This window comes from Bombus huntii, chromosome 2 (assembly GCF_024542735.1).
Source record: "Bombus huntii isolate Logan2020A chromosome 2, iyBomHunt1.1, whole genome shotgun sequence".
In the NCBI taxonomy this organism is placed as follows: Eukaryota; Metazoa; Arthropoda; class Insecta; order Hymenoptera; family Apidae; genus Bombus; species Bombus huntii.
In genome coordinates this window covers 8,463,960-8,481,022 of record NC_066239.1, presented here as the reverse complement: position 1 = coordinate 8,481,022, position 17,063 = coordinate 8,463,960, and the positions used below count along the sequence as shown (strand labels likewise).

Sequence of the window (17,063 nt, the reverse complement as noted above, 5' to 3'; positions counted from 1 at the left end):
CCGCGGGTGGCTTTGCGCGGACAAATGGGATCAACGATTCTGCCGATCAGCAGCGCGCGTGGCTACGTCAATTCTTGCGAACCTCGAGTGTCGCTAACCCGCTCACACTCGCGCGCTTGTTCCTTCGTACGTTCGGCTTTTAAAAGGTGGCCCGCTAACCGGATGCAGGTATTCTGATGCGTTTACACGTGTCTGATATCGCTTAAAAACATGTTGGTATGAGCGATCTGCCTCGTGTACTCGGCCGTTCGAAACGAACAATGAAATGCACGACAAATAAGATACGCAACGTCTCGTTTGACGGCTTCGTGACAACCAGCGCGATGCCAGGCACTGGCAAATATTACGTTAACTTGATAAGCGCGCCTTATCGATTCGAGAAAAGTCACAGGGGTTGTTTTCTGTCATAAACGACGTATCGAGTTTTATCGTGCTCGCTGCTTCGCCAACTCTTCACGCTTCGTTCTACTCGAGAGAAAACTCTTGTCGCACACGCTGTGATTTAGGGGAGTGGTTTGGTCGAGATAACGCTGTGTGGAAGGCTGTCTCGAGGAAAAATCAACCTCGATAAGTTGTTCTCTAGTTCGATGGATGCGTTACGGGTTGATTATCGAGGGAATACTTTGTTCGTTGTTTCTCGATTTTAGCTATGGCGGCTGTGGAGTAATAACTTGCTTTCGCTATCTACGAATAATTATTATTACCATAAGTTCAATAATAGTCAGTTACAATAAGTTTAATAATAGTCCCAGACCGATATTTGATATCTCCTCTTCGTTTTATTATTAGTCTAATATCGAGTTACCAAGATTTCTAGTGTACAAATTCGTCGATTTAAATATATTTTCAAATATCACTGTCTCTGGTATATACGTACTTCTACAGTTGAATATTCTGCACGCTGATTCTACACAAACTCTCAAGTATGTACAACCGATATCTATCGAACCAGAAAATTCTCGTAAAAAGAGAAACACAAGTTCTTCGCATTTGCAGAAACGTTAATTACCTCACATCGCGTTACTCTTCGAAATCTTCTTTTTACGCGCTAGCAAAATATCTCTATCATCTCCATCATCGCCGTCCATACTTTTAAGTTTGCACATTTTTTATTAAACTTGTGTTGAATAAAGCGTATAGACTCTCTCTCTCTCTCTCTCATCCTTTCTCTGAAAGAGAAACAGAAATTGATAGGATAGGGGAAAGGGTAGAAGAGAAAGAACATGATATATATCGAGTCGCGGGAAGCAGATAGAAGAGGTGGAGGTGTAGAGGTGGAGAACTATTTCAGCTTTTACGAGGCCGTCGTGGCGTATCCGTTTTGCGGGGTACGACGTGCAAAACGATCGATAACACGCTCGTAACGTTATTACCGACAGGTATACGGAGGTGGGTAGCAGCGGTACTACCGGTAATAATGTGGCTTTTACGGTCGTGGGCGCTGGTACAGCTGCCGCCAAAGTCGGTAAGCGTGGGTTTCCATCGGGCTCTCAAATGCCGGAGCAGCAACCGAATTTGCGCCACTATTTCCGCCGTTCCTGACACTCTCTCGCGCTCGCTGTTTCACCAGGAATAAAAGCTAGATCCGGGATACGTGGTGTGGATCTTTATCGATCGCGGAAAGGACGACCGTTGCGAGACAACTCGAGATATCTTTGGTCGCTGCGGAAAATCCGGCTGACGTGTCGCCTGAAATGTCGTTTCGCTACACGTTTCCTCCTTTGAATTGTAAGCACTCGTTTCGAAGCTTTCCACGAACAATGTCACAAATTTGAGGCTGCAATGTAAATTTCATGAATCACCGAATACAAGCCTCTCGTGTTGAAATATTTGAAACTATTTCGGCCTAGAATATTTTATGTTCGTACTGTGTACTAACCCTTTCGACACGAATTTTTCTTTTAACAGTAACCGCTTAATGGTAATTACGTTAATACGTAATACTATATAATGCAACAGAAATTTGAAAAATGAAGAAAAGCTAGTTTGAGATTCTCATTTATAGTAGGATCGTAGTAGGTTGTCTGAAAAGTTTTTTTCGTTTTATGAGGAAATAATAGACGCACAACCTTTTTTTGTTTTATATTATTTTGTCGAATTACGTACAATCCATTTTGTACTGCCGAGGTAAACACCGCGACATTTCACAGACTTGGTTTCACCTTTGTACGAAGGTGCACTGTTGTAAAAAACAAGAAAGAAAGACACTTGCGAAAGAAAGACACTTTCCGGACAACCTAATGTATAAATCTTGATTACAACAATTTTACAATCTTTCTAAAAGTTATCTTAGCTATCTGTTGTCTCATGAGACTCAATAGGGTTAAGATAGCTACGCAATGAAACAATGTGTATAAGTTACGCAAACGTGACTTTATCGAGCAAACGTGCCTAATAGATCGCACTTCAAATCTCACGATATATCAACGTTTCTTAAACAGATACTACCAGCCATGCAAAGAGGAAACTGAAGAAGTTTCCGAGTCTCTCGACGATTATCTTCATTTCTTTTCCCTCTACACCTTATTCTTCCTTTCTACCAAAAGTCTGTGAATTATCAGTAGACTTAGATTGTTGGATGCCGCTAATTAATGACAATTACCGGACGACTATACAGGCTGAAGTCGAGACGATTATCCTGGAAAGGGTAGCAGCGATAGTCGGTTGCGTCTTTACACTCGACGAGGCAATATCTGGCGCAGGTTTTACGAGAAACTTCTCTTCCGACGAATATTCGCTGGGGTAGGAAGAAACAATGTTTCTCGCGGTCGACGAGAGTCGATTTCTATCTAAAGTGTTTCCTCAAGTATTTTTTTCCTCGCGCTTCCTCGCTCTTACGAGCAAGCTTTTACGAGCTGAAATTGTCGGTGGCGAGGAGAGCGAAGCGAGGCTCGCGCGTACACGTCTATGGGGTACGCGCAGGTTTAAACTGCAGGCGTAATCAGCGAACGGAAGCCAAAGCAGCGGCACGATTTCCGCCGCTTATGCCGGCTGCGTTCGTGTGTGCATGCCTCGAGGCGGCTGCTTACGTGGGCCGTGACAAGTGCATCCGGCACATCGAAGTATTACCGTTTGTTCCGTACGCAATCACGACGTCCGATTACGCTTCGAAAATACTCGATTCCCATCTAAGCAAGTCCGCGCCGTTCATACGCGTGTTTGCTAGAAAGCTAACGGAAGATCCGGACTGTCGCATAGCGTCGTCGTAAAATTAATTAGGAGTGAAATAAACCCATTAAGCAGCGTTATATTATCATAAATACTTTAAATTGTAGAATCAGATCGTGGAATCTATGTGGGTAAAACAGCGATGGAAAAGATAGTTCGTTAATGCTCGGGGTACCTTTTTCATAGTCACAAAGTTGAAACACGGAAAAGATTATAATTGCATGGTTGACACGAATGCATAAATTGTTTCACAGCGAGATAAACAATTTGTTTAAATTCGTCTATGGTCGCTTAACTTTGAAACGAAGCTGGGCAAATATTACTTCAAACAGGAAATAGTAAATAGCTTTTTTATATTAAATCAAACGAGTATTTTTAAGAATAAAATATTTTATTTGTTGGAACAAGTTTTTGTAATAGTGTTTACAATTGTATTTTATTTGATAGTCAAACTAGCGAGGAAATATTTTATTTATGTTATCCTATTTCCTCTCTTATTCGTAATAATAAAATATTATTCACAGAAATATCAACGTCTGCTCAATATCCTTTTTATATGATACAAGTAGTTTCCTAATCTCTTGGTACTTGATTTTTTTGCTACTGTTATGTATGTTTATCGACATAACGGGCCGGATACTCATTGTCAGTTTGACATTGTTACCAGATAGTATTAATTAGTGTTACTTTATCTTTCTGTGGTTCAACTTAAAAAATTACTTCAACCGCGTTTTAAATAATCATATGCGAAGATCAGACCTCGTAAACTGAAGAAATAGATGCAATTTTAGATGAAAATGATGGCGAAATTCCAACAATCTTAGATATTTTTCTCCATTAAAGAGCAAAATTCGTATAGTACTGGCGCTTTGACGGAAAGAAAAAGTTGTTTGTCGAAGCAAGCCTAAGTACTACGACCAATTTTTTGTTACATCTGCGTACTTATCATACAGATTTATTATCAGCGTATGTATATACGGTATAGAAATGGTCGCAAGAGTTTGATATAGATACGAAAAGATATAAACGACGTAACTAAGGGAATCATCGTAAGAAGCAAACGAATTAATTAAGTAAAAACGGAAGACGCAATACTCGATTACATATGTGGCGATGGCAAACTTTTTACGACAGTGGAAGAATCTGAATTTAAATAATTAATATCCGGACTCAGAAAATTGAAATCAGAGGTGAAGTGTATGTGTCGTAAAAGTCTGGTTATGAAAATTGTGTACAAAATATAAAGATACGATAGGAAATATAAAAGAAGAAATATGAAAGACTTAGAACGGATAAAATGTGTCTGTACAACCGCTGATATATGGTCTTGCTTTCGGAGAAGCTTTATCGGCATGACTGTACATTGGATAGATACAAATTTTAACGTCAGTCGAAGGCTATAGTTTACTCGTGATTAGAATATCCTCACACACACGCTCGAATTGCTGCCATAATCGTGCATCTACATAAACGATTTAATTTATGTTCTAATAAAATTACGTATACCGTTACGGATAATGGAAGCAATTTCTACAAAGTTTTTAAAAAATTTCATTATAATATTCAGGCATTTGAGACTGCGGAACAAGCATCGGAACAGGAACAAACATTAAGTTTCTGCAGTGTGGATGATATTTTGAATACAGCAGATGCTGAAGATAAGTATCATAATATTCATAAGCATCGTAGATGTTGTAGCCACACGCTGACTTTAATTGCTACTAAAGACTCGAATAAAGTTACCGAGGAACATTTCGGTTATAAAAAAATGTACGAGTCTGCCATGTTAAGATGTTCATGATTCTGGCACAAAACTAACAGATCCGGATCAAAAGCAAATAACACGATGCCCAATACGATGAAACTCACTGTACGACGGTATAAGAGAATCACTGAATGCAGAATCGAAATATTCGATATACCATCAATTCACCTTCACAAACGTTGAATTCCTAAGAGAATATGAGCGTTGTATGCGACCAATTGCCTATGCTTTGGATAAACTGCAAGAGGACAATGTCTATATGGTCGGCATTCCTCCGTGGATTTTGGCTGTAGAACATAATTTGCAAGATAGCGGGTCGTAGAGAATGTTACAGAAGCCTTGAGATATTGCGAACCCTTGAAACTTCATTTGATATCATGTTTGACAACTCGGTTTCATCATTCGTACGATTTTTCAGAGAGTGCAAACGATTACATAATTGCGACTGTTAGTCATCCAGTATGGAAATTACGGTGAGTTTCAGACGATTTAGTGGAAGATAGACGCAATTACATTAAAGAAATAGCGTTATAAGCTTCGGAAGATGTAGCAGATCCTGATAAGCAAAATTAATGTTTTCGCATAGCAAAGTATAAGATACGACAGAATTAGATGATTTCTCTTCAAAACCTGGTGAGGATATTGCTGATGATGATTGTAACTTAGATGATAATGATTCATGAATTCAAAATATCACGAAATATAAATATACGAAACAATTATTTTAAAAATATAATACAACGATCCCATCGTCTTCCATAGTTGAAGGATTGTGTTTAGCCTCGTTTGATTAAGTTTGTGTCAGCGAAGGAGTAGCCTAAACGACGAAAATGTTGAACGATGCACCCTGTTACATGCAAATAGCCATACTAGAAAAGAAAAATAAATCTATTTTGACGATATTATGGTTTCTTGCGTTTTAGTATCACTTCTTTCCTCCACCTGTTTTCATCGTCAAGATATTTTAAAATATCTTATTTTATGTTTTACAGTATCGAAATAAAAAGATTTTATTTCACGAAATTTCGTTGTCTATTTAAAATAGTATTTTATTTGGATCATCGAACAGCGATTACTCGAAGTGTAGCATTTGACATACTTTTCCTCCAAGTTTTGCCCAGCTTTGCTTTGAAAGGATTAAAACAGAATAGAAGTTACGGTTTCATGTACAATATAATTCTCACAGTTTCTTTTTGAGCAACACTTTCCAAGTTGTAACTTTTATAAAGACTACCTACTAGGTGGCTTGAATTTTTCTGGGGCTCAGTAGAATATAAGATGTTATCGTAAATAAAATTACATTTTTGCAAACTTTACTCCGGACATTATAACGTGCGTTTATTGTTAAAAATCCGTCTCAAAAGTTTTCAATTTACTACTTCGCTGTATCTCTAACCGATCTACGAACACCACCTTCGATAAAATCATGACAAGCCTCTCTCGTCGTCTATTGATCAAATTCACATCACTGTTTTCACGCGATCTATTTGACTGAGCTTTTCGTCCAATGAAAATTCGAGACACGAGGAAATATTTTCCTGACTCTCTCCCCGTGTCGGCTTCGGGTTCGCTCGGTTGCAAACAAGATCAAGCAGAGTCGTTTAAGGGTAACCTTTTAGTCGTCTACCGCTTCCAGGGCTTCCTTTTTCATCGTTGATGCTCTCTACGCTGGCTCGCACGGCAAAGTACATTATAGATCAGAAGTTCGCAACCGCACTTTGATGGTAGATCGTAAATGAATTGGTTTATGAGAATTTGATAGGAAGTGCGGTCAGCTGTTAGGTACCGTTCAGAGGGATGGAATTTCGATTGTTTAAATAAAGTTAGCTGCTGTTATATTCTTTTTTGTTATGTACTTGATCGAGCCATGGTGCACAGATTTTTAACGATTTAATTAGCATAAAATTGAAAGGGGGAGGCAGACGTATTTCTTTTCTAAGTTAGCCAGTTATTTTTTTTTTTTTTTAACAAAAATAACAACGTTGCGCCAAAAATAAGTCCAAATGGTATTTTTAATTAACCGATGGCAGAAACGTATATCTCAGATCGTTTTGTAATGAAAACATAACGCGCCTTCACCGAGAATAAATACAATTAATACCTCATTAAAATACAACGCTGCGTGAAAGGGTTAAAATGATTTTCATCAACGCATAGATAAATCTTTACTTTTCCGTTTTACGATAAAACGTAAATAAGGTGCACAGCTAAATGCATATCTAATAATACTAAGAAACTATTCTCAAAGCATTGTTCTACAATCAGGGCAATGTTTGATTTCATCTAGAAGCAGTTAAAGGCTAATTATACCCGTTTGTCTGCTTTATTGTAAAATGTAACAATGCAGGCAATGGTTTTAAACGTGTTTTGCATTTTTCCGCGGTCAAGTCGTGAGATAAAGAGTTCGTTGCGTGAAAATTTGTTCGTTCATCCTTGAGAACGATTTTTATATAAAGGGAAGGGCAGGCAGTGCGTTTCGACGAGTAAAAAACATTTCGGATCGACCGAGGAGCCAATCTTATGCGTTTTATTTGATGTTTCAGGGTCCACCGCAACCCGGCCAGCAATATAAATTCTCGATCGGCGAGTTGTGCGATCGTATCAAGGAGGACTTCAACTTTCTTCAGACACAATATCACAGGTAAATCTTTATTTTCAATGATCGTAAATCAAGCCCTCCCACCTGATCCTTTGAACGTATTTTTACGATTGGAAAACACGTGTAACGTTTCCTCGTTGGCATTCGCGTCACGGCAATTTAACGTAGCGACGGTCACGATCAGTATAAAAAAAAAAAAAAAAAAACAAAAGAAATCGCGGTTTAATTTCAGTTGCAAATTGAACGAAAGTTGCACCACGGTTTAATGTTTCTTTTTTTCTGTATCTTTCTCGATCGACCGTTCGAAGAGATACATATCTGATTACAGTAAGACGTAAGAAACGTTGTATCACTTATAATTATTCGCGCAAGTGTACGCTGTCAGGAGAAGTTATGCCGTGCGTATGAAATAATAATACGGCTGTCAATCGTAAATTAAGTAAAAACGTGGGGTTGCGTGAATTATTTATTCTTTTTTATCGTTCGAATGATGGAAGATAAGAGAAGGAGATAACGATGGACCCGAAGGAATTCAATTTTAATATTTGCAATGGTGTATTTATGCTATTAAGTTACGATATATCGTTGCTATATCATTGCTTATCTTTAAATTATAATCTATGTATAATATTTGCTTTGTTTTATACCTCTATACAATCGAAATGTGTAACAGAAGTGAACCGGAATAATTAATTAAACGATATTGCACTTTGCGTACTATTCAAGAAAACTAGAAGAATCTGTACGTACTATTTCACGTGCACATTTTTTCGTAACTGATACTTTCGAATTAAACAAAAAAAGGAAATTCAATAAAAATAAAATAAAAATTGAAATTCCGCTAGTTTGCTGTTTATCTACTCCAAAACCGATATATCTAGTTATTTTATCTTTTCAATCACGTTCCGTTAGTCTCGTACTTTTCCTGACAATCGTCATAGTAGTATTTATCCTCGTGACAGAGTAATTAATCGACCACAGTCAATTCTTCGGACATACGCCGGATCTTATCTGGGAAATGTTTGCGCAAACGTCGTGTCGCCGCGTAGGCGAACCGAACAGAGACAAACCGACAGATGTAGGCAGAGAATTGTTTGTCCAAGCGGAAGCTATGCACACTGAAGTATGCACATAGCCTAGAGGACGAGGAGGCCTCTCGGTTTCGATTCTATGCACGCGTGTTACGCGTTTATCAGCCATTCAGTTTCTTCGCCAACCGTCTCGTAACACATTTTCTTTTTGACACACCGCCTGCGAGTCAATTCCCCTGCCCGCTGCTCTCTAGCCATGTCCAATGTATTTTATACTGCTTTTCAGATCTTTAGAGTTTTAGTAGTCTGTGAATTCTTTATATCGTATTCTGATAAATACCGGTTTGAAAAGTTGATCGTACACGTAAATAGCTGACATATGGTCTTGCAACGAAAACATTATGACGTGCTTGTCGTTGATACATTGTATATCAGAATTGAATTTTCATTTTATGTTACCTGTTTTCATGTCCAATTTTTGTTTTCTTTTGTTTGATCACTTGTCAGTCAGTGAAAGGAAAGTATACATACAAAGGAAGGTATACATACAAAGGAAGGTATACATACAAATCTTTGTTACTTTGCATCGCTCGAATTAATTTTCTTTATTTCATGAAAATGAAATTTTTCTCAAATGTGACTCTATGTAGAATTTATTAAATTAGACATTGTTATAGTTAAACTGCAGATTTTTGTACAGATTCACATCACTACGAATACAATCGAAGATTTCTTTCTTCTATTATATAAATATAATGAAAAGTATTCAAGTCTGTGTATTTTATATATATTGAGATATATATAATTTTGTGTGGTAGACTAGATTGATCGCGTAGTAGTGACACACGGATGTCAATATGATTGTGTGGAAGTATATGTGGGCGCGACGTCTCGAAAAACACATGAATGTAACTGTTCCGTTGACAGTCTGATATGGAAGATGGTGAGACAAGGAAAGTGCTGAGACACGAGCAAATGTATATCGACGGAAATCCTGGAAATTGTTTATTAAATAAATCTAAAACTATTTTAATTTGAATTCTAAGTGTAAGCTTAGTGTTCCTTTACTTTTATTTCGGCAATTAAGATCCACAATTCTCAACAATATACTGTGTACATTCTGTAGATTACTGCAATTCGAAATATTTCACAACTGCGTACAAATTCTGTTTGCACCTTGACAATCTATAGTAATTATAATCTAACGCCGAAATTCCAACTAATATACACATATACAATAAAAAAATTCCAATTACCTGATAAAAAGGGTGGAAACGATGTTCGAAAAGTTTTTAGCAAATCTAGACGAATCTCATATTTTTCACTCAGCCCAGCCGTTAAGCGTTCTTATGACCGACCGCTCGAAATAAATAACGTCGTAAAAACGGTAACAAGTATAGGACTATAGAAGGTAATCGGCAGAGATAGGAATCGGGTACACGCAAAGCGAGTAAACCGGGCAGCGAAGAAAAGTTGCCTGATAAGGGAACTTTCTTCGTTCGAAGTGTCGGTTTTCACCGTGTGCCTGGCGATCCTTATCTACGGCTTGACACGTTAATTTATGTTCCGACCCTTTAACGTGTTAATTCGCGGCGTCACGTGCCGCACGATTTCCACCGACGACGGAAACTTAAATTGCTGTTTCGTGTCACAACGACACGAGGGCCAGAGAGCAGGGGATAAAGAGAGATAGCGAAGCAGAGGAAACTATAAAGACAGAGAGAAAGAGAGAGAGAGAGAGAGAGAGAGAGAGAGAGAGAGGAGAAACCCGGGAGCTGTGTGCATACGCGCATGCATGCATAAATATGTGCGAGACGTACGTGAGCCGCGTGCGACATTTCCACGCGCTCATGCAACTATACAGGACGGTCAGAAAGTAGCCAATTTCGCACTCGGTGCACACCAACTCTTCCGGAGAGTGCTCGATTTTTCCTCGGCCATACCTCGCACCTCTCTCGCACGGTTCGAAGCGAACTGCGCCGTTCAAACCAGACGAGAATGAAAATATTTGCCGCGGCGACGCGTACGTACTCGTAATTGATGATCGTAACACTTTCCGCTAAAACTCTGTCTGATCATGCGTTACTGTATGTCACAGGCGTTGAAAATTTGTTAGTTAACGTGTCTGCTGTTCGACAGAGAAAAAAAGTACTTAAACCTTTGCACTCGTATGTCGAGTGTGACCGGACATCAGTTTTTATCTGAGGAGCTCGTTTGTCGAATCCCACTCGACATTATCTCATGTCCACCTTTTTTTATGAAACGTACGAAAGAAAAGCAGGATTGCATCCTGGAAATTGTTTCAAGATATATCATCATACACTTAACAATCACAAAATACAACAACAGCGTGAATAAAACTGGTATTTAAGTGAATTTGTTTCTTCCTTTATTTATTTAAATTCTCTTATTTTTTAGTTAAAGTAAATTTCAAGTAAAACACTTAAAAGCGTTGCGAGTTGATGGTAACGAAATTGAAATTAATTCGCAGTGCAAAGGGTTAAGTGGTCTGTTCGTGTATGTAATTCGAGTACGAATGAGACAAGGTTGAAGTAGAATTAAGAAGTAGAATTAGTAGAAGATAGAAGTTGTAACTATCAAGTACGTAAAATGTATAATTCGTGGAGAAATTAACACGAAGAATGTATAGGAAAATGCATAATACCAGGAAAGAAAGAAGTTTCTGTTCGTATATCTTACGAAAGATTATTTTAATTATCGAAAATACATCATTTTAAGAGAAATTAGGAATCATGTTGTCCGTTCTGATAATCTTAACATTATACGGCATAGAACTTCAAATGAGGTTATTTCGCTTGTTCTTGTTTCCCGACTATTCTGATTATTTTTATCTTCAGTTCTCTTTATCCGATCATTCCGTTTATGCTTATTTTCTCTCTAATTATTGCGATCTAGTGTTCTAGGAAGATATAGCAGACTAGCGTAATCTATTATTAGAAGTCGTATAATTAATCGGTTATTGAAGTAGATATCGTGAAGTACGTAGAAAGGAAGTTTCATACTTTGCAATTTTAATTTGTAAATATAAAGTGTGGCAGAGTATAAACGAAGGAAAGATATTTTATTAAGATAAATTGTCTTTGTAAACATTTCAAATTTCATGTTAATTTACTATGTACGGAATTTGAAATAGAACATCTTTATTCTTAGTTACATCGTCGGATAAATATGTATAAACTAACTGATTATATTCATTCTTTAAGTTTCCATGGTACGTTCAACTTGAGTTTGAATAAAAAATAGTTCGTCTATTATGTAACTAATAAAGAGTTATCGAATATGACTCGATAAAATATATTTTATTTTTAAAAATATTTTTAAGATCACGAAAATCATTTGCATTTTGGAATTTACAATTGAAAATTATCGCATAATCATTTTCGAGGTTCTATTGGGTTGGCAACTAAGTGATTTTGTCAATACCAACGATAAAATGAAGCTTCTAGAGTTCTAACGTTAATTGGATGACATTTTCATTTTTGTTCTATACATATTCTCTCAACACTATGATAATGTAAAAATAGCATATTAATGCCATGTTGATAATTCCACGCTTCACTTATACACGTTTTCAGGTATTTCTTATCCACATCTATTTTCTGATTAATTCTTATTTTTATTGTCGTTTTATAATTACGAAGATCAATCGGTTTAATCCAGCTGAACCGGATCGAGTTAAATAAAATTGAGCTATTTAGATCGGTCGGCCGTTGAGTCGATTCAGATCGAAACGAGTTGGATTAAATGAAATTGAACTGAATTGCTTTAGATTGGATTAATTCCAATTAAGTTCGTTTGGGCCGAATCCGCGTGAGTCGTTTGGGTCCGGCTAAGTCGAGTCAGAACGATTTGAATCAAGTTGAATCAGATTGAAAAGCTACGTCAATCCGATCTCTTCGAACCGAATTGAGTTCGATCGATGAAGTACGATTATCCAATCTGAATCTGACCGAGGCACTTTCTCTAAACGTTATTTTTAAACTTTCATACAAATCCTTGAAAATTGATAATTATATAAAACTGCTTACCATATTAAAATATGCGAAGAACGTGAATTTGATTCACTTCACTGCTGCTTTATTCGCTTTTTCTGCATCTTAAAATATCATTTTCGAAATACTTTCATCGATAAAAAAGTGTGGAATATTCAACAGCTATCTATAAAATATTGAAAAACTACCTGTATTTTAATAATATCCATTGATATACCATCTCTATTTCAGATTGTATCTATAGATGCAAGAAGAATAACAGGTTTAGTAATTGAATAACGCAATATATGAAACAAAATAATTCAATACAGGGAAATACTTGAAAAATCTATATCCAATTTAATCAGACAAACATCCTAAAAAATAGTATAACGCGCCGGCTTTTAATCCAATTACCAATCAAAGCACCCAATTTGGCGTATTCACAATTTGCACATACGCGCGTATATTTCTAAAAAAAAAAAAAAAAAAAAAAAAAAAGGAAAAAAAAAGAAACGAAAGGAAATGTACATAGACGAAAACACATTTCTCTCTCGATTGAATGATTTATTTTCGACAATGTTCGATCAGAACGCAACAAATGCCGGGCGCGTTGCCGGGAATAACGCGGCTAGAAAGATTGCATAAACCGCAGCGGAGAATTTTCCGCGCAAACAGCGCGATCGTATAGAATAATTCATTTTATGTCTGTATTATACGCTCGATGATGCGGAAAGTGGCGGAGACCGCGTTAGTTTTATTATCAAACACGGTACGCTCGGATAAATGCTTTCGCGGACTCGATTCCGCATAAGTATGAGCACGTTATATAGGGTGTGACGATGAGAGGTGGAAGGGAACGAGAGGGCTATAAATTTGCCGTTTACAAATTGAGAGAGCTCGAACCGTGGTGAATTTCGTAACGGCTGTACGCTCGCGATGAGGAACAGGTGCGCGTTTCCGCGTATTTATGTCTTGGAACGTTCAGGTGGAGAGAAGCGGACTCGATAAGACGGCTTGTAAATTGTTGCACCGCGTCAATCTGAAATAATTAATGGGCTCCACGAGCCCGCTCACCCAACCAGAATTATCGAACGATCGATCGTTAATATCGTATTAATTTATCGTGATGTAGTCGAACGGATGGTGTCATTTATTTTTCCCTTTCAATTGCCCCTTATACAGATATTGAAATTCAATGAGGATTACGTCTTTTCCAAACTACTGTGACACGGCATATTTTACGGTAACTTTCTTCGTCTTTGAGCGTGTCATGGTTTATATTTTGAAAAATTCTTCGATCTTCGTTATTGAAAAAATTCGTGTTGGAAAAAAGTTCTGCAAACCGTTCAAACACTTTTGCTATTTTTGTAACCGTGGAAAGATACCAAACGCAAAAACACGAGTTCGGTTTATATCACAGAAAAGGCCTACGCATAAACACAAGAAGGATTCGATATGAATCGATTTAATATCTCTCTTATCCATTCTACAAGGTTGGAAAATAACATTCTGAGAAAAACACGATCACAGTGAAATAGTCCTTCTAAGTTTATTAAAGTTTATTAAAAGAACATGTAATTTGCAGCGCGCTAAATCGAACAACGCCCTCTGCTGAATAATTCAACCGACCCTTTTGAAGCAAACGTTCGTCCACGTTCGTAAAAACGTTCGTGAGCCTCGTTACGAGTATCGAGCATATAGATCGCCATCGACCAGCAACCGGAAGGGCTATTTTACGCAGCCACGACGACTGTCCTGTACACGCGCGATATAACATTGTCTGTCGATCACACGGGTCGTGTCGCGCCACTATAGTTTCGCGGCTGGAACAGCAAAAGGTCGAAGCACGCCGGGCATTCGATGGACATTCGCTTCCGCGATTCGAGGATCCAACGGAGAACAATAATTGCCTATCAATTCCCATCGATGGGTGCCTCTCGTTGCGTCGCAATGCCTTCCGCCATCGACTCACGCGAATCCTACAATTTCTCTGCTAACCGACGCGGCTGCGAGATTAGTTAATCGCCTTGGCTGTTTTTTCCTTCCGGTAGACCCGTCTCATCCAATTATGCTTTAACGAATAACTATCATTCGTTACTAACTATTCGCAACTAACTATCAGTTGCCGGATTGTTTGTTTTTATCGAACGTTTCCACGACTGATAATTATTGGATTGGCAACTAAGTGATAGCGGATTTTGTCATTAGATGCTATTGACAAAATCCGCAATCGCTTAGTTGCCAACACGATAGATATCGGAGATACGATACATTACGTACGGAAAGTGGCTGTGTGAAGTATGTCTTGCAGCATGTATCTACAGGGTGTAGCAGTAATCGTAGTACGATCAACGAGACAGCGATTTTACGTGGAAAGTTAAGCGAAAAATGTGGAACAGAATCTGTTCGTACGACGCTCTTCGTTTTCGAGTAAATCGAGTTTGTGGAAATTTATCGTGTATTTTTTAACTTGACTAACTGCGGATTGTATAGGATTGAATAATCAGGGAAAATAAATTGGAAATGTAGGGAAAATTTGTTCACAGAATTTCGGAGAAAATGAAACTTCAATATTTATCAAGTACCTACTCGCGTAGCAGGGCAATTTTTAATTAGACATGTTCAAACTCCATTTTTTTTTTTTTTTCGAATGAAACCTTAAACGTAAAAATTTTGTCTCTACATTTTTCACGTATTTCCACCTGTAGAACATACTCCTGCTGATTGCGTAATCGTAACCAGTCGCTAATTAACCAGCTTCAGGTGTATAGAAAATATATCGAAAAGATTGAATTCTATCGAAAACGAAGCATCGCATGGAATAAAAGAAATGTTATCGTATATTTTCGATTTACCTTTTCATATAGAATCATCCACTTGCTGATTGTATCACGAAACATCGTGTATATGCATCGTGGTATGGCAGTTGAGGAAAGGGGAAGTCGTTTTGCCACAGAGTGAGTTTTATGAGGATGTTCATTGGGTTATTACTCTGCGTTCGAAGCTGTTTGCAGGAGGCCGCTGCTCTTACTCCGTTCGTTGTCACGAATTAGCCAACCCGATTCCTTTTTCTTCTCTCGTTTCTCTTTTCCCATTCTTTTACCAAGCTCTTTGTTTTCCCCTTCGTACGTAACAATTTTTCTCGTTAGTTTCATTGTCAACGCGAAACGCGAACGTGCGCGCGTTTTAATTTAATGCTGCGACTATGACGACGGCTGCGATGAAGGCAAACGACACAAGGAACGAACGAACGAACGAAGAAACAAAGGCTGTGCGCGTTCACAAGGGCTGCTGGATATTAATGCTGTGTTCTTGTTCCCTTTATACAGCCTTAAATTGGAATGCGAGAAACTGGCCAGTGAAAAAATAGAAACACACAGGCATTACACGATGACAAGCCAAGAGGGAAAAGAGCGAAACAGAAGAAACTGAAAAAAAAAAAAAAAACAAATGAAAAGAAAGAAAGGATATGTTTACACACAGTATACTATTCACTCGTTGTCCTCAGATTACGGAACCCATGTTGGTAGTTTTTTTCTGCCTTTACTCGAGCCACATTCGTTCAACGACTTCCATATCGCAATATACAACTTCGTCATCAAATATACCAAAAGCGTGAAAACCAATCGAGGTATAAATTTCGTTTACAAATATCCATTTTGTATACTGTGATTTATTTAGTATATTTATAATATCCTTATAACAATTATTATGAGTTTTTCAGGATTTTAAGAAATTGATTATTTTTTTAATCTCGTTACTCCAATTACTTTAATTCGACTTACTACATTCAGGAAGAGTGTTTGTAACATCATCGCTTCTTTCTGCTTTTCATTTTATAGAGTTGATCGATACCAAACATTTTGCAATTTCATTAACACTGTAATGGGACACGACTGTCACGATTACATTGGTAAAATTTGAAATCAATCTAGAAACATGCGTAAATGTTACGACACATTTACCGCAAATATAGGTGTGTTTATTAAAAAAGATTAGTATACGTGATATCTTAACACTAGAACTACCATACCAGTGAAATTGACTGATTTTAGAATTTTATTTTAAAATTCCTACTTCATGTTATATCTTTTTTCCGCAATGATGTAATGACTTTCGCAACGATAACTAAAAAAATAATATAATGAATTTTATTTTGTTTTTTTATGTATTCAAACTGAAAATAATTTTATATCAACGCTACTTATACCAATACCAGTCAAAATGACTGGTTTTACAATTTTATAAATGTGTCAACCCTCATTCAGGGACCCCAGATGGATTAATAACACCAAAAATCTACTACATAACATGGAGTTCCTTCTGTAAGAAAGTAATAAATCAATAAATATACAAATATTCTATTATTGCGTATTTTTTTTTAAAAGACCAGTCATTTTAGCTGGTTTTGGTAGAAATAGCTTCGTGTTAACTATCGGTAGTTCTAATGTTAAACACATACGTAATTAGTGTTAGAAACAAATATTATCTTTAGGATTAATTAT

The 17,063-nt window shown here is 37.3% G+C and overlaps 1 protein-coding gene across 2 annotated transcripts in view; it reads left to right on the top strand.

The window, feature by feature from the left end:
* LOC126878350 (protein groucho-like) overlaps nt 1–17,063 on the top strand; it is a 155,389-nt gene that overhangs the window by 35,176 nt on the left and 103,150 nt on the right. For both annotated transcript variants that reach the window (XM_050641096.1, XM_050641095.1), the window contains exon 2: nt 7,477–7,574. In XM_050641096.1, the coding sequence (XP_050497053.1) occupies nt 7,477–7,574 (98 nt within the window). The remainder of the gene's footprint in view (nt 1–7,476; nt 7,575–17,063) is intronic.